The 26,878-nt window shown below is 37.2% G+C and overlaps 1 protein-coding gene across 5 annotated transcripts in view; it reads left to right on the plus strand.

Annotated features, from left to right (window-relative positions):
• ELP4 (elongator acetyltransferase complex subunit 4) overlaps positions 1-26,878 on the plus strand; it is a 138,136-nt gene that overhangs the window by 9,296 nt on the left and 101,962 nt on the right. For all 5 annotated transcript variants that reach the window (XR_005257156.1, XM_038138810.1, XM_038138808.1 and 2 more), the window contains 3 exons: positions 6,689-6,810; positions 19,909-20,040; positions 24,865-25,004. Coding sequence is in view for 4 of the 5 variants with exons in the window: in XM_038138810.1 (XP_037994738.1) it covers positions 6,689-6,810; positions 19,909-20,040; positions 24,865-25,004 (394 nt within the window). In the remaining variant the exon portion in view is untranslated. The remainder of the gene's footprint in view (positions 1-6,688; positions 6,811-19,908; positions 20,041-24,864; positions 25,005-26,878) is intronic.

Raw genomic sequence — 26,878 nt, forward strand, 5'->3', positions numbered from 1 at the left:
TTCAGTATGGAGGGGAGACCACCTCTGTGGTTTTATCTGAACCTGCTGCAGAAGGTCAGCTTCCCAGGAGAGTCCCCCTTCTCAAACAAGTAAAACAAGCACACTCCTTCCCCTCTCCACTCCAGTGTACTTCAAGCTGTTGCATGTGTGTTTTGCCAGCCCAGGAAGAGTTTGCAGGAGGATACTTTGTTTGTAAATTATTTTTGTTATGATAATTTATCAAATATACTATATTAATTAATATATAATGTTATATATAATTATTATTTTATAACATATAATTACTATATGATAATATTAATTATTATAAGTTTTTAAAAATAATTTTTAAACCATTTTAAATTGTTATTTTGTTTTTAAAGGTTAGCTTTGTTTATATAACACATTCTGCACAGTGAGCTGCAGCACCCCCACTAGAGGTGTCCTGAGTACCCTGTAAGAACCTATTCTTGCTTACCTTTAAAAGCCCCAGTTTTGACAAGGTCACTGACAGCTATATGTTTTAAAGATTATCAGTAGGAGAGGTTTTGTTGGTAGCTGAGGTCAGTTATTAAAAGTTAAAGTTGTCTGGTGAAAAACAGGTCTATACTTGTACATTCTAAGCCTTGAAGCAGTTTCAGCTACTTTAATTGGCTACTTTTATTTTTGTTAGGCATGCAATTTAACCTGACTGGTAAGAACTCTCTTCACTTGCCAATATAACTGAATTTATCATCTTTTTAAAGCTGAAAAAGATAATCTCAAGAGAGGTACAAAACAGTGATTTGCTAAATATAATTCTACAAAATACCAGTTAGCAGAATTCACCTTCCTGAAATATGGCTAAATGCCAAATATTGTAACTTATGTGTTTGACAACTCTGGTTTGGCATGTGCTAATTAAATGCAAGTGACACAAAGTATATCCCCTCAAGCTTAGTAAACGTGGACATTAGAAAAGTATCTTTAAATGGAATTTGAGATTATTAAAATTATCTCGTTTTATAACCTGCAGCAATTTAGAGAGATGTTTCATAGCTGGAGAAAGACACACCTTAGGTCACAGGACCACAGTGTAGAACCCTTTATCTGGTAAAAAAATTATCGATACTGATAGGCTGTGACAGGCATTTGGCAGCTTTAGGGCAACCTGTCTAGACTTTGTAGAGAGAAAAAAAAATAAGCCATCTGTACATTACACTGTTGCAGGCTTATTCTTTCTTCTTACAGCTCTCATCATTTTCAGCAATTATACTACAAATGACCACTGGAGTTTTTCAAAGACCTTCATGCTGCTTAATATAGTGATGTTTGAAAGTCAGGTATTATCAACACAGTATTTATAGACATGATGTTTGTTACCTTATGGTGGGTTTTGTTCCTGACTTTTTCTTCCTCTTCCAGTTCTAGTGCTTATTCTGCATCCCTCTCTTGGAACATGAAGGCCTCTGTGCAGAGGGAGTTTTTCCTTAAGGTCACATGGTTACATATCAATAATTCTATAATCAGATTTGTTTACTTAATTTTTAAATAATTTCTATTTTTACAGTGCCTCACACATATCTGCTCTCTTTTGTTTTCTGTGCCCTAGATAAAAGCCTTAAGATTCTATCCCTAATTCTACAACACATGAATTTCTTTGAGTAGTAGCTACAGACAGGTGTGGAGAAATGTCCCTTATGTATTTGGTATCCTGTTGGAACCCTGGTTACTGAGAATTTCTGGCTTTCTGTGCTGACAGGCACTGAACCCCCAGAGAGCACTGCATTTGACCTGAGGCTGTAGAAAAGTCTTCCAAAAGTGAATGATAAAACTGAGATTATAAGTGTGTCGTTTAAATAGAAGTGTATAATATTGCATCGTAGAAAACTTAGAGTTTTAAGTTTTTGAATATAGTAATATATGCAAAACAAGATAGAAGTTTTAGGGTGGAGGCTGGTCCTTCTTCTTCACCTTCTTCTCCCTGGTTTTGGGTAATATTGTGTAATTAGATAAAAAAGTCCACATTGCCAACGAGTAGTTAGTTATTGGGTTGAAAGTAAAAATAATTTAGGAATCATTTCCTAATTGGACAGTTTATCCTTAAAAGGCCTCGTAGAGAGAGAGATATGGCTCCATTTTTAGTTTATTTGAGTGAAGTACTGTAGAACTCACAGTTTGTAAGACTGTAATATGAATGAAAACCAATAAACATCTGAGTCCCAACAAGAATTTAATTTCATTTAATCCCAACCCTAAAAAAAAAGAAGCAAAGACTCCACAGTAGCCTATACAGTGCAGTGCTGAAAAGACCCCTAAATAGGAATTTCTCTTTATCCTTAGTGTTCAGCTGTAGGGTTATATGCTGGAATTCACTGTGCTCTTAGTGACAACCCTGCTCTGTCTCCATGACTGTCTCAGCCAGGAAAGCTCATGTGCAAAGACACCCATGGATCGTCACAACAGACTATTTTATTTATGTCCTTATCTATAGGATCAGAAGAGCTTTTGTCCTGGAGACAATATGCATAACTTCTAGGTAAATAATCTCTTCTCCTTGTGTAGTTTCATGCTTCACTAGTTACTCACCTGCTGCTTAGCTGGAGAACACTCTTTGTTCCAAAAGAATCGCAGAAAGCTGCGCAGTGCTGTGTGACTTGTGGGGACTGCACCCAGAAAAGAGGCTGCAGCTGCAAGAGTCTGATTTGTTTATGTGCCTTGGAAGGCACATAAACAGCTGGAAGTGAAGCTCACAGTGAAGGGCCAGCTCTTTAGTGCAGAGGCTGAGACTAAAGATTTGGGCCAGGCTTGTCCTAAGTGTTGACTAAAACGATCTGAAGTGTTCCTACATGTCCTGAGTGAAGGTAGTTCTTTTGGATGTGGAGGAGTTTGGAAAGGTAAAGGTAACAGTTGAAAATCTGTCCTAGCCATTCAAATGCCAAGTCCAAGCATTCTCAGGAAAGTGTTTCATTCTGGGATTCTATGAGAGTGATCAGTGAGCTGCTGAAGTACCTGTGCTAAGTGATTTGTTTGTTTATTTACAAGAAGAAAGCTGTACTCCTTTGGTTTTGAATGTAACTATTGAAGCCAGGGTACAATGGATGCTATCAGAAAAGCCCCATATGGATGCACTTTAGATCTTTTGAATACCTCAAAAGTTTAGTGACCTAGAAATGAATCAATAAAAAGCATCGTCTATCTGACAAATTGAAGAACTGAGGGATTCTTACAGATGCATTGACTTTAACAATTCCAGATACGTTGTTTGTAAAGGCTTTCTGAGACACATCTAATCCTTAGAGTACTGTAGGAAACTATGAGGTGGTTTATATTTAGATCACTCTCCAATCCTTAATTTATTTTTTTTACTGCAAGTTTACTCTTATGAAAATTTAAGAAGAAAGGAAAGGCTTATGTTAAAATGATGTGTCCTTACACTGAATGTGTTTTTAATTTGCTAACTTGAACACTCCTTGTTTTGGGAGAGTATGGCAGTGTAAGAACCTCTCTAGCCCTGTTACATTTCAAATAAATCAACGAATCAACAAAATTAATTAGAATCTCAGTAAGTCAGTTAAAATGTTTATATACTAGGTTTTTATGGCTTTATTTCTACAGTATGTTTTAACATTTCAGCATTTCAAATAAAATTTGAGAAAAATTCTTCTTAACTATTACAGCTGTATTTCTTCTTAGCTTAGTTAAATAATCACCAACACATCGTATGATTTCTTGCATTTATCCGTGGTTTATGGAGTTCCTCTGTTATGCTTGGCACAAGAAATTGACTACATTCTTTACTTTCTAAGGAATAATTAATATAAAAAATGATGATCCAGAAAGATCTGGATCTTTATGATGATCTCTGGATCTGGATCTCTGTCTGTATAGTTGTACACACAGACTCAAGCCATAAAACACTTGGACTAAACGAGACATTTTTCTTATTTTCCATTAAATGTCAGTTAAATACATATCAACTCAGTGTTTCTGTGCCTCAGATGGTGAAGAAGGTGAACTTTAACCTATAGTTAAAAATTGAGAACCCAAGATTTTTCATTCAGCAAGGATGATGTAAATGTTGCAGCTGAGGATCCTTCTAGAGTGCCTGATGAGTGTTCCTTTTCCTCTTTTGTCCAAAGGGAGAGAGATCTAACACAATTGTCTCCCTCCAGTGACATCTGCCACTGTGATGTGATTACAGGGGAGCCGTGGTAGCTTCTTTCAGGTACCTCAGACAATTTAAAACACAAAATGTAGCCCTCATGCTGCCACTTTGATTTCTAGAGGTCTTTGCTTGTTAAATTAAGAGGTTCATAGCTGGAGATTAGCACATGGAAATCAATATAGTGTGAATAATAAACTGATGATAAAGCAGTAAGAATAACTAGAGAGAGCCAGTGTTTGAGGGGGCAGGAGCTGTCAGTGGTCTGGACTCCAGTCACAAGGGACACTTACTCAGCAATGAGGTTTTATTTCCCTCTTGAAACAGTTTAAGATTTAAGCAGGCTACAAAGACTATTTACAATATACAACCATAATGCTTCTTCAAAACTTAGGTAGTGTCAGTTCTGCCTTTTGTTTCTGCAATGGGAGTGTTTTAGTTTTAGCTGATTGAGCCTTGTGTCCTCCTCAGTTTCACACCTGGCTCCACATCCTCAGTCTCATCACTGTGTTAATAGGAAGGCAGTTCTTCAGTAACATTAATAATGGCTTTATAAGGATGCAAGAGTAAACTGGATCTAATATTTAGTTAAAAGCTCCAAATTCTCAAGTAAATTGCAGCTTGGAAATCCATCCTGATGAAATTTTGACAAGGAACTCTGTCACCAGTAGAGTTTTGTCAGTTCTGTGCTTTTTATGATTCAGAGCTGTCCATATTCGTCACAAGACCCTTATTAAAAAAAAAAAAAAAAGTCAGTGTGTTATTACAAGTACATTGAAGGCTAATATGGCCTCCTAAGCAGGTCAGCACTGTCAAAGGTAAGTTCTGTTAATGCAATCTAAGTTCTTAAAACCCTAAGACTCAACAGCAAACTGCAGAGTAGCTAGCACTAGTAGTAAGAGTGTTGTAATTATTGTATTCCCTTTGGCTTGTTTGGATATCCAGTTTTATGTAATTTCCTGTCTTAGTGACTGGATTATGAAACATTTTTCTCTGTTTTGAGCTACTGCTTTAGAGTAACTTCTAGCGACTCTGCTATCTCAAATACTGAGTTTAACAATGCAGTTTAAAAAAGCAGGAAATAAATTCTGTTTTGCCTAATATCCCATGGAGGTTGGGGAATATCTCTTGGAGAACTGGGTTTTTTCAGTGGTTTTGAACACTTGTGGTTTGAATTTCTCGTTAATCTGGGCACTGAGAGTATCAGTACACGTGCAAGATGCTGGGAGTGTAGCAGTGCAACAATACTTTCCTGTGATTTGTTTCCTAGGTTTCCCCATTGCTGTTGGTTTTCCTTTTCCTTTATGGATATACACTTTCCTTCTTTCCTTTTCTCTTTCACTCCATTGATTCATTTTGATTGTGGTACATGTCAAAGTTAGAGTATTTTTATTTTCTTCTTTACTGTTTTTTGCAAGTTAGAAAATGAAAAAGTTGTCATTCATATCCATCTTTGTTACTGGTTTTTTATTTTTAATTTTACTATTTCATATGTGTGGTTAGGGAATATTTTCCAAGTCACACGAATAATAGATTGAGTTTTGTTCGTTCTGTATAAAGAAATATGTCTCTGTATTTTTCTGCCTCAGCATCCCTGTGTGTTGTCTTTCAGCTGCCAGATTAAGAGATGAAAAAGTGAAATCTAATGTAGCACATTCACTTTTCTCCCAAAAACTGTAAAAAGCATTGCCAGTGCTTTTGTTGGTACTTCCTACAAATAAAGAACATCAGAGATGGTTCAGATTTCGGTTGTTTTGCACACATCCACTTCCCTTAGCTTGAAGATATGCTGAGTTTTAATTGTATGAGTTCATTAAGACTTCCTAATTCTGGTAATTTCTGACACTTAACCTGCACCAGGGAAGCTGAAGGAAATGCTGGTATTTCTGAAGTCAGAGTTTGTGTTTTCATTTCAGTGGGCCGGTATTCACAATGTCTGCTAACAAATATTGTCTCAGGGCTTAAACTGCAAATTCACGAGTCTTTTGAATTTGTTCTGATTTTGCTGTGGTTAGGTTTCAACAAAAGCATTGCTAATTGTTTGGTTTCTTCAAAACATCCATTTGGTTTTTGTAGTTTTCACAACTTTGGAATAAATGCTGACATTAGAATGTCTCTATTCTGAATGTTACCTCTGTATAGGCTTAGCATGCCACATATAGCTGAATTTTGAAAAGCATCAGGTAACAAGTATTTTAAGCAAGTTTTAAGCTCTAAGAATAAAAATGTTAACATAGTTTTCCTAAATTAAGGAACCCCTTTCCATTAATCCATAAATTCAGCCATCTTAGTTGGTACTGATGGGAAGCCTTGTAAGGAGGCTGTATCCTATCCATATCTTAGAATCAAATGCCTGATTGAGGAATATTCCTCTGGCTTGAAAAATTTGAAATACAGTATTATCAAGCATTATTTTAAAAGTTTTAGAGTCCTATTTTACCTTTGATCTCTGTTGTAAATTCTGTACTCCAGGAGTAAGACCCAAAGGGGCCTTTTACAGTGTTGTGAACCTACAGGTGGGCAATTTATCTAACAAAAAAAATCCAACCATTCTTGTTTTCACAGAGGAGGATAAATATGGCCTTTACTCCAATTTGTTGTTCAAGTATTTTCTCGCAGAGGGAATTGTCTGTGGACATGAGCTGTTTGTTGCTTCTGCCAAAGAGCATCCCGACAACATTTTGAAGGTAAATAAAATTCATTGCTTTTGATAAGTAAAGCTGTAATTTCTTGATGAATTAAATGCATTTTTAAAGTGTATATATATTGTGTAGCAACAAGTGAATTAATCTTGGTGGTTCATAAGAATGTGTTGGGAAGTACAGGAGTATTTACACTAGCCAGATTTGGGAATTAAATTCAGCTCTCTACCATCTATGGACAATGGAGTAAGATCCTCCCAAGGCCAAATCAGGCTTGGCACCTGTTTATTCTTTGTTTTATTTCTTTATTCCACTGGCTTAGTGGAATGGTTTCAGTAAACCCAACTACTTACAGTTTCCTCCTGCCCAGGAGGAGGAGTAGTTAAGCTGCCTCCAGTATTTTGTGGTAGAAACAGTGTACAGTTTGTGTGGATATTTATTGTCATTTCCTGTAGAAAATAAAAACATCGTTGAACATCTTTACGGTTTCCTTTACACTTACATTTCATTCTGACTCTTTTTTGTGCTAGGGAGCTTGGTCAGCTTTGGATCAGGTCATACAGAAAGGATCCCTCCAGACTTCAGTGGACTCCCAATCAAACACTGATAGTTTGTCATGAGAAAATTGCATAAGGGAAAAAGCCTGATCAACAGTGCAAAAAATGCTGAAGTGTGAGGATAATCTTACAAAATTTCATTAAATATTTTATGTCTTTCTAAGGCTGCGTTTTCCTAATATCAGAAGTAACATATAATTTCCTGATTACTTCTGCATCAAGTGAAGTCTGGCTATTTTCTTAAGTGTCTTCAGAGACTATTTCTGGACAAAATGATTACTCTTCAGTTTTCCTACCTAGGGATGGTAAATTCTATGCCTTACCTCTTGAACATTATCTTCAGTATTCAGGAAAAAGTATATTCTTAATGAAATTAAAATATTGTGGTTGTGAAAAATCAGTTTTTTAATGCTCCTAAACCTAAAGAAGGTTCATTTAAGGGTGAAATTTTTTCTCACTTGTGGTTTAGAACAAAGGTTAAACAAACTGGTTAAAATTTGATTTTCAAGTAGAATGTTCTATATATTTTATATGTTCTATATAAAGAATGTTCTATATATTTTAATTAAGTGGTTTTAAATAACTGATAATCAAGTATTGACTCCCTGATGATACAACACAATTGTTGCAGTTGTTTTTCTCATTGAGATTTAATTATCCCAATTAATATTTTTATTGCATTGTGTTAAATTTTCTTGAAATGGAGTAGCTAATGTACATTCTATTTTTCCTTCATTCACCTTTGATTCAGTTTTTCAGAGCCTGTCATGTTTTTTCTGGCTCCTTTATGCCTTTATGTGATAACCAGCAGACTTTGTTACATACATCTGCCATACACCCTGTACCACTTTGAGTTTGGGGTCAGTCAGTTTGCTGTGCCTTTCCCAGCTCTGTTGTCTGATATGGAATAATTTTCCCTCTTAATTTCCAGGGGTAGGCACTAGGCAGGAATGCTGCATTCCTCTGTTGTAACTCCATGGTGGTGCTGCCAAAGGAGACTATAAATGGAGGGACAATATTGCTGTATAAACATTGTCTTGTTTTGATTTCTGCCTCCCTTTGTGCCCTTGTGTATCCAACAATATTCTTGTCTGTGCTGTTTACTCCCACCTTGGCTGTTCAACAGTTCCTTTGTTTAGCAGACAAGGCACAGCAGAGTTAATTTCTCTGATTTGTATTGTGTCAGTGAAGTAACCCTCACCTTCAGGTGCTTCAAGGAGATCTCTCCAGTCATAAAAATGAGCTGCTTGGCATTTGGATGACTCCACAGAGTTGGGATTTTAATAGCCTATCTGACCATTGGATTACATGGCACTTCATTTAATGAAATTAGTAATTAATTTATTTTCAGTATCTGATTGGACTGTATTCTTTACTGGAAAGGTAACACAGACATGGTAGATATCAACCTGAATTACACTTTAGGCTTGGGTTTTACTTTGTAAAATTCAGGTATGGATTCAATACATTCCACAGCCAGTATGTAATTGGCTGGTGTATTCCATAAAGGCAGTTCATTAACTGTCCATACTGTGTCCATGCTAAATGTCCATGTGGTGTGGTCAGTCTGTTTGCATGTTCAGCTCTCTGCTGAAATGCCATAATTGCCCTATTCCAATTTTGTGATGTGATTGGAAGTTTCTTGAACCTATAACCAAGACAAATATTGCTGGTAGTAGGAAGGGGAAAAGACATTCTTATAGACCATAATTATCTTGAAATTGTGTATAACTAAAAGACAGGCAGAGGATAAAAAGCCCTGATCAGCTGCCTAAGATATATTATATTACCACCCACCAATTTATCCATCATCCTTTGAAAATATATTCATGCCTTTTGTAGTCAAAGCTCCTTCAGGAAACTGGCATTAAGACGTAATGCTGAAAAATTATACACCTCTGGTAGAACCTACAGAACTATATACATGCTGGTTTTTAGAAAGTATTTTAAACATTGGAGAGCATTTCTGTTCACTCTGTAGTCTTCAAAAAAAAAGGCAACTTTTTACTCTAAGGGCATAAGCACCGGGAATGTATATAATAAATTATATGGTAACTTCTGTGACTGATCATAAAATAAAACTGCTTGCATTGGTAAATGGAAAATTTATTTAATAGTAAAATTACTTCAGGTTTGGCATTAAAATTCTACAACTGCCTAAACTGCCTGTAAAATAATTTCTTTACCTTTATTCCTGATTATTTTATTTAGGCTGGGGGGTAGAACTGATTTTCACAAGTTTTAATGAGAAAAGATGGGTTATTTATAGCTTACCTGGACAATAAAGATTGCTCTGTTAAGTTGCTTTTGCTGTGGAGCTTCCTGTGCAAAGTAGGATGCAGGACACCTGCCATCACCACACTCTGTGTGCAGCCTCTGGAGGGCAGGGATGCCATCCCAAGGGACACTGACAGCCTGGAGAGGCTCGGGAGAACCTCATGGACTTCAGCAGGGCCAAGAGCAAGGTCCTGAACATGGGCTGGGGCAATCCCCAGCACAAACACAGGCTGGGCTGAGAATGGATGGAGAACAACCCTGGGGAGAAGGGATGGTGGTGTTGGAAGCTCAGCAGGACCTGGCAGTGTGCACTGACAGCCCAGAAAGCCAAATGTGCCCTGGGCTGCAGCCAGAGCACCGTGGGCAGCAGGGCAGGGGAGGGGATCCTGCCCCTCTGCTCTGCTCTGCTCTGGAGATCCCTGCTGGAGCTCTGCACCCAGCTCTGGGCTCCCCAACAATAAAAGGGCACAGAGCTGCTGGACTGAGTGCAGGGGAGGCCATGAGGTGCTCAGAGGGCTGGAGCACCTCTCCTGTGAAGACAGGCTGAGAACTGGGGTTGTTCAGCCTGGAGAGGAGAAGGCTCTGGGGACCCTTCCAGCAGCTTTCCAGTTAGTAGAGAGCTGGAGAGGGACTTTTCACAGTGTAGTGACAGAGCAAGGGGAAATGACTTTAAATTGACAGAGCGCAGACTTAAATTGGGTAATGGGAAGAAATTCTTCTCTGTGAAGGTACTGAGGCCCTGGCACAGGTTGCCCAGAGAAGGACCTTGTGGCTGCCCCATCCCTGGAAGTGTCCAAGGCCAGCCTGGATGGGGCTCTGAGGAACCTGCTAGTGAAAGGCTTCCCTGTCCATGGCAGGGGGGTTGGAATGAGATGATTTTTAAGGTCCCTTCCAACACAAAACATTCTGTGATTCTATGATCTGTCTTGTAAGGAAGATTACAGCTCACTATTGTTCTGGAAAACAAACCAGCATCCCCTGGAGCACTACATTTAACCTGTGGCACCCTGGTCACTGCTGGGTCAGTGACCTTTCCATGTGGTACCTGCAAGCCTGAGGTGGAAGAGTGGGAGCTCCAGAACTGCTTTCTAGAACTGTCTGCTCATCTCTTGTGGAAAACTTTGATTATTGCCTTTCAATGGGAATTTCTGTTTTCAAGTGGGAATTTTATTACAGGATACTTCTGCACTCGGCTGAGATTGCCTTTTGGAGGTTCTCTTCCAAGAAGAGAGGATAAAGGGTGTCACAGTACAAGGGGAAGATGCAGTTTCTCAAGGTGGGGAAGCTGAGAGGGGTGTGTGGCAGCTGTAATGGCTACTGAGAAAAAAAAACAGGGAAAACATAAAAAAAAGCCCTCCAGGAACACTATTTTTGAAAGTTCCCAAGCTGAAAAGATATCTAAAGCAAAAGTTAAAGTATATTTTAATTTTATATTTTTATATACTTTTTAATATTATATTTTAACTTTATATTTGCTTAAGTATGTAATTTGGAGAAGACTGAAAAAGTCCTACCTTCAACAAACAGGGCAGGCCTGAAGTACAGAAAGTGCTCATTTACTCTTCCTGCTGAAAAAGTGAATGCAGGAAGAACCGAGCAAAATGAACTTTTATTATTTCCATTTCATTTTATTATTTCCATTTTATTTTATTATTCTATTATTTGTTTAAAAAACAACAACAATAAAAGCCACGGGGCTGCTGTATCACGGTGTGTGCAAACTATGCCTTGAAAGAAAACATAGCTGTCTACGTGGACTTTTTTCACTTCAGCAAAGTACATTCAGCCATGGTGCTTATAGTTTTCCCTCATTGATCCTAAACCATTGTTTTGTCAAAAGGAAAAATGCAAACCTGGAAGAAATTATCAGGCTGGTGGCCAGGGCTGTCTATTTTCAGAGAGTAATTCTAATTATTTGCTGTCTGGTATTGGGAGAGAAGCTATGTATCAATGCTAGAGGTGTTGTTTCAGTTTTAAATGCTCATAAATTAAAAGCATAGTACCTCAAAAGGTAAAAATATATGTGCAAATAGGGCTACATTGCTAGTCTTTTATTTTCTAAATATATTTTCAAAATACAGGAACTTGCTGTAGTGATTCAGCTGCTGCCTGCTGTTAAATGATGTCACTTAATACACAGAAATCCAATTACAGTTACAGCAGAAAGGAACTTTCCTTCTACCTGTCTACTACCTGAAGTCTTGTGGCAGCACAAAGACGAGGGTTGAGGCCAAGCCTGGCAGATGAGTTGAAAAATTTAATTCCTATTTTGTGTAGCTCTTGCTCATCTGTTTACTTTTCTTACTTGCATGTTGGGTGAATCTGTTTTACATTTTTCATTGTTAAAATGCAAATATTTCATTATATAGTAATGTACAACTTTCTCCATGATGAACTGTTATAATCTTGACGTAGAAGTTGTAGAGGTGTGAAAGATGCACTTGAAAAAAAAATTTTTCTGTTTAACAAGAATTAAATCTTTCAAAGCAGTACCTTCTCTGGAAACTCCAAAGCATAAAGCTTTGTCTTTGTCAAAAGTTCAGATCAATCTAATAAAAATTTTTTCTAGAACCAGAGAAAATGAATGTTTGGCTCACATTTCTGATTTCTTATCTGCCAGTCCTTGTCTGTTCATCAAGGAAATTTTCTTTCATCATCTTCGTTCTGAACTTAGAGGTTTTTTGAACACACATCTCACTTGTAGGCACTTGTAGAGTTTGTGGTGTCTGGGAGTGGGGCTGAGCCTCATCCCCAGTGGTCCAGCTGTGCAGGGCAGGTGAATGCTATTGAAGGGAGCCATGGAGTGCCCAGGGGTGCTGAGCAATCCCACAGGGAACAGAGGGCACACAGGTGCAGGGCATCAACAGGAGAGGATAAAAGGTTGGGCTGAAGGACAAGAGGAGCAGATGCTTGCAGCCTTCTGAAGTGGTCTGGTGTTAATCTCTATGGGCTGAAGCCTTCTGGAATTGTGGGAACACTCTGGGTATTGTGGCTGTCTCAGCTGTGACACTTTCTTGGCCTTTAAAATGTATCAGAAAAGTGGTAAAATCTAAATGTTTAGGTTTCAACGTCCACAAATACCTGTTTAACAGATCTAGTTGGTAACTTTGTAGAGTTGCTTTGTTCAGTTAATGAGCTATTGCTTCCAGTGCTCGTCTCTGAAGGTTTTCAGGAATAACTCTGTTTTCTGTTAATGATAACTCTGTTTAGGCTCAGGCCTGTGCATTATGCACTGCAGCAGGGTTTACAGAGTTTGGGACAAGGACACTCAGTTCCTTCACACAATTTTACCTTCTCATTCTCTGCTATATTTATCTGTCACACACTTAAGCATTCATGAGCTGATTCAGAAAAATATGAAATTTAAAAAAAAATTCGTCTGATTGTTTGATAGGCATTCTTGGGTGTAAGTGTGAAATGCAGCCACAGTGCAAGGGAGTTACAGCAAAAGAGTTCTGTGACTTAAGTGTGGGGTTTACTTCTGTGCATGTGGAGTATAGACTGTATTCTCATGGCTTAAAAATAGACTGCTTAGAGTACTTGCAACTGGCTCTTCTTATTTCCTAAAATATTGCTTCCTGTTTCTCTTCACACAATTCATGTTTACCCTGGGCTGGCACACATTAGGTCTTTCTGAATGTCAAGGAAAAATTTCTGTAGACCAGCCTTACCTGGAGATGGAAATAAGTTATTGTATCAGGGCTGCTGAAATTAGAAAAATGGGTATCCATTCATTTATATTCTTTAAAAAAACACCTTGTATTCACAAGTATTTAAAATCAGAATAGAATCCTCCCCCCTTTTGGGAGTAGGGCCCTTTAAACTGACATTTATGTAATGCATTGTTGAAAAGAAAATATTTACCCTTCCTGACTGGTGTCCTTTAAATACTAAAAATTAACTTGATGAAAAAGAGCCTTAAATTCACATGAATTTTAGTATTTTTAGTATTTTTATTTTAGTATTATCCCATTAGTATATTTTTTGTGTTTTTATCATACTTGTGACAATTACTACACTTCAAAATAGTTGCATAAATCCGTGTGAAAAACATATTTATTGATACATAAATAGATAATGTTTTAAATTCTTAAGTACTTTGAGTTATACAGTTATTGAAACCCGTAAGGATCAAAGGATTTTTTATAAGAGGGATTTCACATACAGCTTGGATTATGTTGCTAAATAATAGCACAGTAGTACTTCTTTAGAATTGTAAAATAGCTTAGAGAGGAGTATGATGCCTATAGTTGGTGTAATGCATTGGTAATTAAGAGGGTGTGAGGTTAAGCTTCATTAACTGCTGTGGGATTGTATCTTGGATTTTATTATCCCCCAGAGAACACAAGAAGTGAGAGAGGTCAAACTGTTAGAATCTGATTTTGTTTCGTGCATCTGCCAAAACAAGGCAGGCTCAGTAATGTGGCAGCAAACCCAGAAGGACCTGGACTGCAGCAGGTACAGCTCCTCCGCCAGTTTATTGCAAAGATAAAAGGTTTATTACTGAAATAAATTATCCCATCTTCGCAGTAAAACCTTCATAGCTTGGTTTGCAGGAAACAAATCTATTTTAATTGCTTTGTCATTTACTGTGACCACTTCAGAAAACTGTTTTTTCCTCCCAAACTTTTTGTTTTTTCATTTTAAAACAGCAACAAGCTTCCTTCTCTCCAGCCCAACTGCCCTTAATAACTTTAGCACTTGTCTGCCTTTTTGTGTGTTCGTGCTGCATAGCAAAGATTTGTATTTTAGTTGACCCCAAGAAATGCTGTATGTTTTTGGGGTTTTTTTTTTATTTTTATTTTAACTAATGCACTGCTACATGCTTTGTTGTCTTTTGGTTTTTTTTATGTACCTTATGAAAGATTTGTCTTTTTTTAGCCTGGGAGAATGTAACAGTTCTCAGAAGTTGACAGACGCACTGATGCCACAAAATTGTCAGTCCCAAAGCTTTTCAAAGCTCTGTGTTGTGGGAGCTGAGATATTTTTCAGCAAAAATAGATTAAATAGATTATGGTCTGATAGCCCAGCTCTCCTTTTCTTGGTCTATTGTTTAAATAACACTTTGATTTCCAGATTCTGGCTGAAATTTTGTAAATAAATTCCACATGTCTTGGTAATACTGCATTCTTCTAAAATTCTGATTTTGATTCGAAGAACGGAAATCTGTTAAATCCTAAATTATGTCATTCTTGGGCAGTAATGAAGCCTTTCATGGTGCTGAGGAGTTGTGAAGTACAGATCCAACCATCCGGCCTTTATTTTTGAGGCTGCATCTGTGTAAGGACAGATATATTTTTGAGGATATATCTGTGTAATGACAGATATATTTTTGAGGATAGATCTGTGTAATGATAAATTTTTGAGGCTGCATCTGTGTAATACAGATATATTTTTGAGGGTATATCTGTGTAATGAGAGCTGGGCTGCCAGCTCTCACACTGAGGTGCTCTGTGTCACTCAGGCATGGTCAGGTTTGGAAAGAGTTCCTTTCTTGAGAGAAAGAATTGTGTTTAATTACCAGAGTCAGAAGAGGGGAAAGCCTTTCATTCCAGTTCTAGTTATTGTGAAGAATAAAAGCAGATATGAAGAAAAGAAGAAATTTGTGGATCATTCAGTCTTTTCAGTATTGCCGATTGTAGTGGTTTGGGTTTGTTAATTTGAGATTTTTGTTAATTTTGAGATTTTTTGGCTCCTTGTATCAAGAAGTGGGATGGGTTTAGTGTTGATTATTTGTTAGTGCACTTTTTGTTCTAAGGTAGGATTAGGAGAAAGGTAAAGTAGGTTTAAAATTTTAAAAGGGTACAAAGAAAAAGTTATTGATAATGATTAAATAGTAATATGAATTAGAATAAGACTTTTAGAATATTTTCCTTTTTATAAATGTTTTCTCTTTATTGACAATGTAAAGAAATAAAATTTTAAAAACTCTTTAGCTAGAACTTTGGGAACTTTATGGGTTCTGTCCCTAAGTAAACTAAAGGAAGACTATTCTAGAAGTAGTAAACTAACTAAAATTTGAAATTAAGGTCTGAGATACATGAATCAGTACATCCTGAGGAAAAACAGTGACCATCTAGGTATTTTTTTGAGTCTTCAGGCAGGCTGATGAAGGCATGTTGGCTTCTAGTGAACACAGGCATGCCTTCAAACAGCTCCTGCATGTTCTGCTGTCTTTTCTCTTACAGCTTGATGTAAATGGAGTTGAGGGTATCTGGAGCTGGTTGTTTGATCAACAGTGATAAAATAATGATGTAAATCTGGAGGTAAACAATCTTTATTAGCTCTGCTTATTATTCTTTATATAGAATATGATGAAATTACAGACAAACTCTGACCTTGAATAGGACTGGAATTTTTTTTCCCCCCTCTTTGTGCTCAAGTACATCTTGGAATGTGTTTAACCAGGTTAATAAAACTGGTTGAGCTCAGGCAGTTGGTCTTCAAATTATCCAAAGGCAGAGCACCTTCTCCAGACTGCAGCTTATTATGTACAGAGCCTCCTCAGAGGCCATGTAGTTCACAACCCCCACATCCAGGAGTATAATTCAGGATCTCTTTGCTTTAGAACAGATGTTGGCATAGAAAATGGCATGGCTGTGAGATGTAGGAGGCACAGAAATGTCTTAAATCTCAGTGTCTCTTGCATAGGGACAAGAGCATGGCACATCTAAGGAACATTCTTCAGCTAAGCATGGTAGTTATTAGGTAAAGGCATTTAAAAAGCAGCTTGGAGTGGTGGTCTGAGGGAGTTCTTGGAGCACTCCTGGTCTTTTCTCCTTTTCCTTCCAAGGGACAAGACAGAATAAACCAGACCTAAGCTGATGCGTGTGCTCTTCTATTGTCAGAAGTTTTTAATTATGTCAAAATAAAAACTCTTTCTTGTGTTAGAAATTAAAAGCAAGCTATATTGGCCAAAAAAAAAACAAAAGGCTGTTTCAGATGGATACTTTGATGGATTTTCATCTCTGGCAGCCAAAATCTTTTATCAGCTTCAGGTGAAACCTGAAGCTGATTTTTTTCCTTGATGTCTGAATCTGAATCTGCTTCATCTTTAGCAGCAGTTAGGACACACCACAATGCCCAATTGTGTTGCAGTGATGGTGTGTGTGCCTCTGATTATTTTGGACTGAGTTTTTTGGGTGTCAGCAGCTGGGATTTGTGTGTCTCCCTGCCACACAGGGCCATGTAAGAAGGTTTTGTTCTCTCACTGGAAGGCAGGAACTTTTTCTCAGTGTTACATGAGGTTATTTAAGCAGCTTGGAGAACTTCTCACCCTTATTGTCTTGACCTCTGTTCTTTTTTTCAGCATGAAATACATTTTATGTGTAAAATACACAAATTTTTGTATTTAATGTCCCTGTCTCAAATTTGACTTTCCCAATTAGTATATAACAACAGTGAACCAGCAGCACAAATTTTAGGCACTTGCAGTGATTCTTGGGGAGAAAAATATTAAGTAGCTGTAAGAAATATTGCTGCTCTTTTCCTCTTCACCTGCAGGAAGGAGACTTGTACAATATGCCATTTCCTGGCTTTTGGCTTTGCAGGTGATGTGGAAGCTGCCCAGTGGTGGTGTCTGAACCAGGGGCAGGCTCAGGGAGTTTGATGAAATGTTTAAGCAAGATTTCATGATCTCTGCAGGCACTTGTTTTCAGAAGAAAACAGAGACTGCCCACCACTACAAAAAATTACCTGGGAGCAAGTTGATCTGGAAATGTTGCTTGGGCCTCCAAATTACTTCTTTGCAGAACTCACTTTTATAAATAAAACTTGGTTTGGGTTTTTTTTTAATTACTGTTAAATGAGGAATATTTTGAGATGATCAAGTATCAGCAGCTCATCACTGAAAAAGAAAGACCTTTTTATGACAGGAAGTTTAAATTTATGAAAAAATCTATTTATTGAATTATTATTAAATATGTTTAAATCTATGAATAATTGTATGAGGAAATTAAATCTGCACAATAGTTGAACTGTTCAGTATGTGTCTTCAAAGTAACATCTCAATTGGAAAACAAGATAGATTAACTCTCTGTTGAGGATAGCTGAGTTATAAAATTAACAATTCAAAGTAACTTTTTTTTTTTTTTTAAGAAACATACTTCACATAATGCTCTTAGGAGTAAATGCAAGTGGTTTGTATCTGCATGTATGTGAAATGCATCGGGGTGCTTGTCAGCTCTGGTTTGCACTTATACTTTCTCGGAACCTTTCAGTACAGTGTTCTGTTTTCATTTTGTCCCATCTGTCAGAAATCTTTGATTTGAAAGCTTGCCTGCTTTCTTGCTGGGTAGATGTAATGGAACTCTGACTAAAGTTTTTTTGGTTTTTTTTTATTGAAACAGCTGTTATAAATCTGTAAACTTAATGAAAGCTGTAAATACTAAATCAAAATTTTCATCTTTGTGTAGCTTTCCTACCCCAAAAGTCTAATTTTTACTACCACAGTAATGAGTTTATTGTGTGCAAGTGTATTTTTTAAACAAGCTGTGATAAATCTGAAAATATAACTCAGTACATGATTGTTCCCATGAATAGTCATTACCAGGCTTTTGCAGTTCATTTGTAAAAGCAAAAGAAATAAAATAACTTGCTCAAAGGTGTGGTTTGTATCTTTTGCTGAGATGCTGAAACACATAGATACAGTTGTTCTATTTCTACAACTTTATTAAGTTATGAAGTTTATAAAAGTTTTCATCATTTCCATTGCCTGGTGCCTCAGAAAGTGTAGTGACCAACCCTAGGAAGAGACAGAAGCAACTATCTGAAATCTCTTTTTTTTTCCATAATTATAGATGCTATGTTAATTTATGCAAAAGAAAAAAAGTAGCACATATTGTTATTAATGTTATGTATAGAAATATGCACATTATTAGTTTTCAATTCTAATAATTATTAGCTATTAATATTAATTATTTCTTTTTAAGTAGTATTTTAATATTGATCTTTAAATAATGAATAATAAAAGCTAATAAAATAAATTTAAATAAAATAAACATACATATAAAATTATATTCTTAATAACATTAATACATATTGAATTTATTATTAAATTATCAATACAGATGAATGTAATTAATATTAAAATTCCTAATAATTTATTACTAGCTGTTAATGTTAATTTTACTAATAGTAAAAAAGTGTAACACTAAACCCAAAATGGATGTGTTAAAACTTTCCTTGCCTCCTTTCTGCGTGTGTCTGTCTGTACCATGTGTACCCACACAAAGCCATGAGTGTCACCTGGGTATTTATGGTCACCATAAGCCCTGCCTGTGTGCAGTGTTTATGTGTGTCCCACCCTTCAATCCAGATTCTTCTTCTAAAGGTTTCAAATTTGCTTGTTGATATGTCTCCACACACAATGCAGAGCTACTGGCTAGCTCTGTGTGGGTTTAACCCTTGAGGCATGTCAAGTTCTTCCTCAAGGGTCTTTGCTCAAGGAAAACAGAGTTTTCAGCTAAGCCTTGTTCTGTTTTAAGCAGAGATTCTGTGCCCTCCAGCTTACAGGCATGGGTGTGATAAAGTTGGGGTAGAAAACTTCTTTGCACTTTATTTTTCCAGTAGGTGAAGAAGCCCACTGCATGAGTTCTGAATTCAGCACGTGTTGTTCACGTTTTCAGCAGCGCAGCAAAGGCAGGAAGTACATTACAAACTTTAAAAATCCAGAATTGAACATTCCCCCCTTCCTTTCCTGTGTTTGTGTCCGTGACATATCCGTCATGAGTAGGTATCATGCCTAATGGTTAATAGAAGAGAAAATTCAAACCATCCTGTTGCAGTGGCTTTCAGCTGGTGTCTGTAGGCTGTTGTGATCTGTTGGAGACTTCTGAAAGATTTACAGCAGCTAACAAAGTTCTTATGTTAAAATAGGCTTAAATTTGCTATGGGAAAAGGCTTAAATAGCCTTAAATATGCAGGGAACTTGCCCACTGTCAGAAATGGAGTAGTTCAGGAGATCAACCTCTAAAGAAAGATTGCAAAAAAAAAAAATATGGGTGATACTCAATGGGAATGGGAATACTCAAGAAGCAGAGCATCAAATGTGGTTTTTCCATTCTGCATTCTTTCTTTTACTTCTATAATTAATTTTTCCAGTAATAATTGCGTGAGTTTTTTTCCTGCTCAGTGTTAGTAGGAGCCAGTCCTTCAGAAGAGTTCTTTTAATCAAGCTTTGTAACAGATTTTGTAGCTGCCCATTATACTCAGATAACTGTGTTATCTAGCTGGAGGGGGGGTGTGGATAAAAACCTGAGCTGCTATTTCTCCTGTATATAGCTGACATTTTTTTACTCTCTACCTGTAGGAACTTCCAGCCCCTTTGCTTGATGATTCCTACAGGAAGGAACTGGGAGATGAAGCAGCAGCTGTGAAGTCTGAAGATTTTCAGGATTCTATGAAAATAGCCTGGCGCTACCAAAATTTACCAAAAATGGAGGTAATGGCTATTTCCTGCTTCTTTCCTCATGCACTCAAAATGAATTTGAAAAGCAAATGCTTTTCAGTAGAACCTAGACAACAGAACTGCTAATGGGCAGTGTTACAGGATTGCCTCTTGAGGGAAAACTATCATACACCACTGAATAGTTCAATTACAGCAATGCAAAAAGAAAGGGAATTTGAGAGTTTGCAGGTACTCTAAAACTCACTGCAGACAATAGTAATTTAAAAAACCATTTAAGTTCTATGGGATTTTTCAATGAGTATTATCAAATTGAGACAGCATTTTATGAAAATTTGGATTATGTGCTTGCTTCCAAACTTGCCCCAAATTTAGTTGCACACAAATTACTTAAGTAGCTTTAATCAACAGGACTTAGTGGATGTCTGCAGTGGAATACTGTGTGGAAGCAAGCTGTTGACCTGCTTATCCATGTGCATAACAACTAAAGCAAGCACTTGAGATTCCATCAGCCTCACTGTCACTGGGAGCTAAGCACTGTGCAGGGACAATGTGAGGAACAAGCTCAGTGGTCAGTCTTTCAGAGTTTACAGTTGTTGGTGTTTTGTGGATAATCAATCTCCCATGGCTGGTGGCTTTCTTATTTAATCCAGCGGCACAATCAGTCTTTAACAAAATTACAGCATTTCTGGCTATCCAGAATCAAATCCTGGTTTTGTCTGTACAATTTAGGCTACATTTTTAAATTCTGGTTTAGATGTAGCCATACCTGCCTAGTAAGTTCAGTTGTATTCTTAAAAACATAATTGGAATGTGACAAAATGATCTTACAAGGCTTGGCATGTTTGGTTTTCTGTGAAATTGCACAGACATGGCTATATAGTTGTGTCAGAAAAGACTTATATATGGTGACATGCCAAATCAAACAGCCTCCAGGGTAATCATATAATCTCATCAATTTTATTATTGTGAAGCTTGCTGTGCCATTCTGAACCATCCCCAATGTAATTTGTCTGTTTTAAAATCTAGCAGAGTTCCTTGTACATTGATGAACATTTGTATGTTGTTAACAATTGTGTTCTGATGTTCTAACAAAATAGAAAAATAATTTTAAAATTCAGTTGGGGGTTCACTCAGTCTTTATGGGAGAGTTTCCCTTGTTATTGTTGCTTTTTGAATTGGACCTTGATCATTCTCAATAGTTGAGGCACAATATTTTTATGTGTATGTTAAATTTATACAAAAATTAAAACACACAAATAAAAGTATCAATCTTAAACAATCTATATTTTAAATTCCTCAGGACATTTTAATTGGTGAAAAATTGGTTTAAATTGATATTTTTCAATATGAATTGCAGTTATTGTATTGCAGTAATCATAAAGTTTTGGCTCTGTTCTATGTTAATTGGATTGGTGATTATAATCCATTGAAGAAAAATCTGATACTGCCTTGCTACCCGTAACAATACATTTAGTTCAATAATCTAATGAACAACTTTGGTTGTGATTCCTCCTTTCAATGTTCCTTTGCTGGTAAAAACCAATGTTGAATAAAATGTCAAAGCATATTTTCCAAACTGATTGAACTAATATGCCAGTGCATTTTCAAAAACTACTGTCAAATAGTTTCAACTGTGAAAGAGAAAAATTAGCTTTGCTTTTAGCTCGAACTCTAAACATTATAACAGAAACTTTTCTGTCCATTATCTGGCTAAATACAGAGCAGGAATGCTGAGTAAAAGATGTCTTTGTGGTATTTTTGATGATTGATTTGTTTACTGTTTCTGAGTAATAATAGATTTTTGATTGGTAGTTCAGATGTTCCCTTTGCTTTTATTTGACCCTGTTTAGACTAACCAGGTACCTGGTCTTTGTTCTTAGGCATGGTATCTGTATTAGTGCTCTTCACAGCTGTCACAGTTTCTCTCTACATATTGCACATACCTTGCATCAGAAAAAATAGATTTATAGAAACAGATTTATAAGAAATCTGTTGGAGTGGAAGACCTTGTTGTCCTTGATGTCCTTTGCCAGTTTGTTACTTATATCTGTATCAGAGGTGAATTTAATTTCTAATCTAAAAAATAGATTTATAAGAAATCTGTTGGAGTGAAAGACCTTGTTATGCTTGATGTTCTTTGCCAGTTTGTTACTTATATCTGTATCAGAGGTAATTTCAACTTTAGACTATATGGAGAGCCTGTTTTGCAGTGTGGTTTTTTCTCTTCTTTTTTTTTTTTTTTTTTCCTTTGAATGAACTACTTATGTTCTTGGGGCAATATATAAACTGTCACAGCATGAAATCAATTTTCTGCCTTGGTTCATCCTAAATCTGAGATTTCTAGCACATTAGTATTGCAATTAGAAACATTAACAGCAGACGGTAGTGTAAAAGCACGCTCTGCTCGCTGACAATTTAGAGTATTTCTCCTTGTGCAAACCAGGAATCCAGGAAAGAGCTGGCCTGAGCCTCCAGCCCACTAAGGAGTGTAGTGATGCCTTCTTGAGGAGCTGGAACAGAGGCTAGAAGGAGTTCAGAGGAATGAAGAGGAAATTTATTGAAGCGCCTTCAAAGGCCACACCCTGGCAGTACCCAGATGGCTCCAAGATAGGAGCAAAAGAGGGCTTGGTCACAAGATCTCACATTTTTATAAGTTTTAATCCATTTGCATATAGGAGTTAATTGTCCAATTAATAGCTTCAAATGATGAAGTTTCATCCTCCTTGCTTGCTTGCCCACCCTCCTCTTCTCACGTTGTTTAAGCTTTGGGCCTGAAGTTTGAAGAGATTGTCCTTGAGTCTCCAGCTGGAATGGGAATGTTTTGTCTTCACCATCCTGTGAAAACATCCTAGCAACACTAAATATAAACTATAAACTAGCTTAATATAAAGCTAGAAGCTGCACATCAAACCAGAACAGAAAAACTTAAACCCCAAGGTACCAGCAGCAGAGAGGGCTGGCGAGTGCGCGCTGGGCGCCGCGCGCGGCCGCTCTGCCCCGTCTCATTATTCACGCTTCCTTGAGTCAGGTAGGCTTTCCAGCAGCTCCCTGCTAGGCCTGGGAATGCAGGACACTGAGCCCTATTCAGGGCCCTCTGCCATGGACCCAGCTTTTATTGCTTTTATGGGGTTTTATTAGCGCCAAATCCCAGGCTCCACCCAGTTTGTAGGCGCTGTGCTCATTCTTTGGAAGCAGAGAGGTTATCACCTACCTTAATCCGTGCAGCGGGGTGGATTAAGGACACCAATGTGCCTCAGGATTCTCAAAGAGGATCCTGGAAACTTCTTGTTTCTTCTTTTTTGCTGTCTTTACTAAACTCTATTGGGCCTCAGGAAGGATTTGCATCTGAAATGGGCAACCTGGAGCTTTTCTCAATGAAGACATCAGATCAAAGTTCAGTTAGTCAAGGCCTTTCTAAAACATTAAGGGGGCTTGGAAGTACACAATAAAAAGATGAGCTCTGGCAGAGATTGCAGTAAAAACATTCTGATCTGTAATCCGGATAAAGAATAGATTATAGGCCAAAGAACAGCCCCTGTTTAAATTGCTTTCAGAATCCTTGTTTTGAATAAAGTTACATTTTACAATAAAAACATTTAAATTTTAATGGAATGTTATGTTTTATTGAACTGCCTGCTTTAAAATTCAGATACCAAGAAATAAATTGGTACACTGATTTAGAGAATGTGCTTTTATATATATATATATATATATATATATATATATATATATATATATAATATATATATATATATTTTTAGTAAAACTGGTTGCCTCAAATGACTAGATAGTCATAAGCAATTCCATGGGTTTTTAATTTTTTTTAAAAAACTAATTATTTCTTTTAACTAGAAGTTTGGGTTTCATTGGTTATTCTGGGAAAAGTATTGCATTATTGTTACTGTTGATATTCTCTGATAACTGACCAAGCCTAACACCTATTAGTCAAATAATTTCAAAATATTTACCCTAAATCAAATCATTCTAGTTAATCTTAACAGTTTAATACATTTTTGGTGAAAGTCTATCTACTTGAATATTTCATGGTATAACAGTCTGGAGGGTGGGGTCTCTAAACCAGGACAGGGGGGTTAATTTTAGATGTATAATTCAAATAATGTTGCAGGTTCTGATCTGAATTCCATTAATATGGACCAAACAGATGCATTCATTTCCTCTCTTTAATAGCACAGCATGTTCAAAATGTGTAATTCCTGCACAGGTATATATAAAATCTGGTTTATGGTGTTTCATATACCAAAATTAAGATCTGAAGAAAATGTATCTTCATTATGCCAAATCATAATTATTGCATGGAATGCTCAGCCCATTGTTTATTTGATTTTCAAGGAATTGAAAATAATTTAAAACTATTTCTTATTTTTCTAATAAAATCACTTATATGAAGATGCAACGGTTGGTTTTTTCACTGATCATAAATAAAGAGCAAAATTTTCTAAGTCAGCTGAAAATATTTCTGTAGCACCCATATAATTGTCAGAGGCTGAAAAATCAAAGAGGCTGAACACACGATGTTCTGCTGATTTCATGGATCTGGCCTCTGCAAATTTGTGATCATCTGTCTAGAACATGTGCAAAAAATACATTCTTTTAATTATCTGACTGCACTGTGGTGCTGCAACTTGGAATAGTAGAGGTTGAACTCTGTGTGAAAGATTCACTTTCAAGTATGACCATGAGGGAAGGAAAACTTAGTAGTAATTATTATAATGTTTTTCTACTTTAAGCTTTTATTTAGGGTGAATGGAAAGAAAAACAGAGGCTTGAAGTGTATTGCTAGTTAATTACTTTCCTTTGACAGATAATAGTTCAAGATTGTAATTGTTGTTTCCACAGACCAGCCCAACAACATATACAAAGTTTGGCCATTATTATGATGTTTCTAAGAAAATGTCTCCAGAACTGTGTCAGTCTGTAAAATGGCACAGTTTTTACCTCCATGAAGAATTGCCTTTCGAGCCTAAAATGAAAACATGGTAAGTTTTGACATCGTGGTTCTCTTGTGTGTTCAGATTTTGCATGCATATTGGCAGGAAATGATAATTTTGGGGCTGCACTTGCTGCACTTGCGTGGAGGGGGGTCAGGAGCAGTTTGGCCGTGGGTGCCACTCAGTGCCACCCACCTGGAGTGGCATAGGGACAGCTCAGAGCTCTGCTCCCAGCTGGGGGAGTGTGGGAGTTCTGGTTACTGAGAATTTCAGACTTTCTGTGCTGGCAGGCACTGCCCCCAAGAGCACACTGCATTTGACCTGAGGCCGTGGAGAAGGCTTCCAAAATGGAATGACAGAACTGGGATTGTGGGTGTGGAGTTTGAATAGAAGGGTGTGGTATCACAGGGGAGGAAACAGAGTTTAAGGGTTTAGAATATAGTAATATATATAGAGCAAGATGGAGGTTTTAGGGCAGAGGCTGGTCCTTCTTCACCTTCTCCATGGGTTTGGGTGGTTTTGTGTAATTGGTCAGGAAACTCCACATTGTGGACTTCAAGTGATTAGTTATTAGTTAAAAGTGAAAATAATTTAGGTGTCATTTCTTAATTGGATAGTTTAGCCTTAAAAGGCCTTGTAACAAAAGATAGTTAGCCATTTTCTGCCTTGTTAGTAAAGAACTGCAGAACTCACTGCCTGTGAGACTGTAACATAGATAAGAAATAATAAACACCTGAGTCTGAACATGAACTATCCTCTCAAGTGCCTTCAATCCCAATCCAGACAGAGGAATAAGGAAGCTGAAAACTGGCAGGGGAGGGAGCAGGTTGGCAGTGACAATTAAGACAGACATTACTAGGACAGCCTAGCTGCATGTTGAGCCCAGCCCTGCTGACAGCCCAGTGTGGGGACTGGGAGAGCTGTTCCTGTCTGGCTGTGAATCCTCCCTGAGCACCGTGCCCCAGCAGCTCAGAGATGGGCTTGTCAGGTGGCTGTCAGCCTTAAAAGGATCTCTGCAGTTCTCAGGGCTTAGGAGACAGGCCATCCTTGACCTACATAGCTTAGAGTGCTGGATCAGATTAGTTGATGATGTGCTTTTACTTCTTACGTCCTACAGCTTCACCTAAGGAAAATGCAATATACTGTGAATAAAATTACAATCACTAATTACGTCTTACAAAACATTTCCTATTCAAGCTCTTCTCGGAATGAATAACTCATTATGTTTATGGCTGTCAGTAGTGAATTAAGGAAGACTGAGAGAAAATGAGTGACAGTAGCAAAGACTCATCTTCGCCTGTAGACACACATCCATTGTGTCTTTCTTGGAGACACTTCAAGTCAAGTGAAACATCAAGGCTGGGCCAGCAATTCCTTTGTCCGGACCAGTCACTGAATTTATATAATGGTGTAATTTATATAATTCATGTAATACCTAGCTTTATAGATCCCAGTGTATAGGGCCAGCTCCTGGAGGCAGTGTGGGATTCATTGGGGTTGATTTCCACTGCAGTGCACTCATATAAAACCTCAGATTTATGAAAGAAGTGCAGTATGAGCCACCTTTCTTAGAGCTGTAGCAAAGCAAAAGCCAAGTCTCTCTCTAATTTGTTCTGTGTTACATGATCAAATGTCTCTGCTTGGCGAAGTAAATTCTTGTGATAGTGTAAAAAATACCCAGTTTTAGGACAAAGCAGAGAACTTCTTTCTATTTAAATATTTGAACCAACTTTGTTTATATGTTCATGTTATAATTTCTAATTTTTAGTAGCAGAGCAATAGAGGATGGACACAAAAAATTTCTGACAGGTTGCAAGTGTTGTTACAGTTACTGAGCAATTTAACTCACTTTCTCTTCTCTAGCTAGTGAGAATGTTGTGACTCATCCACTAACTATATGGCTGTCAAGTATTAGTTCATTT

The sequence above is a fragment of the Motacilla alba genome, chromosome 5, assembly GCF_015832195.1.
Source record: "Motacilla alba alba isolate MOTALB_02 chromosome 5, Motacilla_alba_V1.0_pri, whole genome shotgun sequence".
Lineage (NCBI taxonomy): Eukaryota > Metazoa > Chordata > Aves > Passeriformes > Motacillidae > Motacilla > Motacilla alba.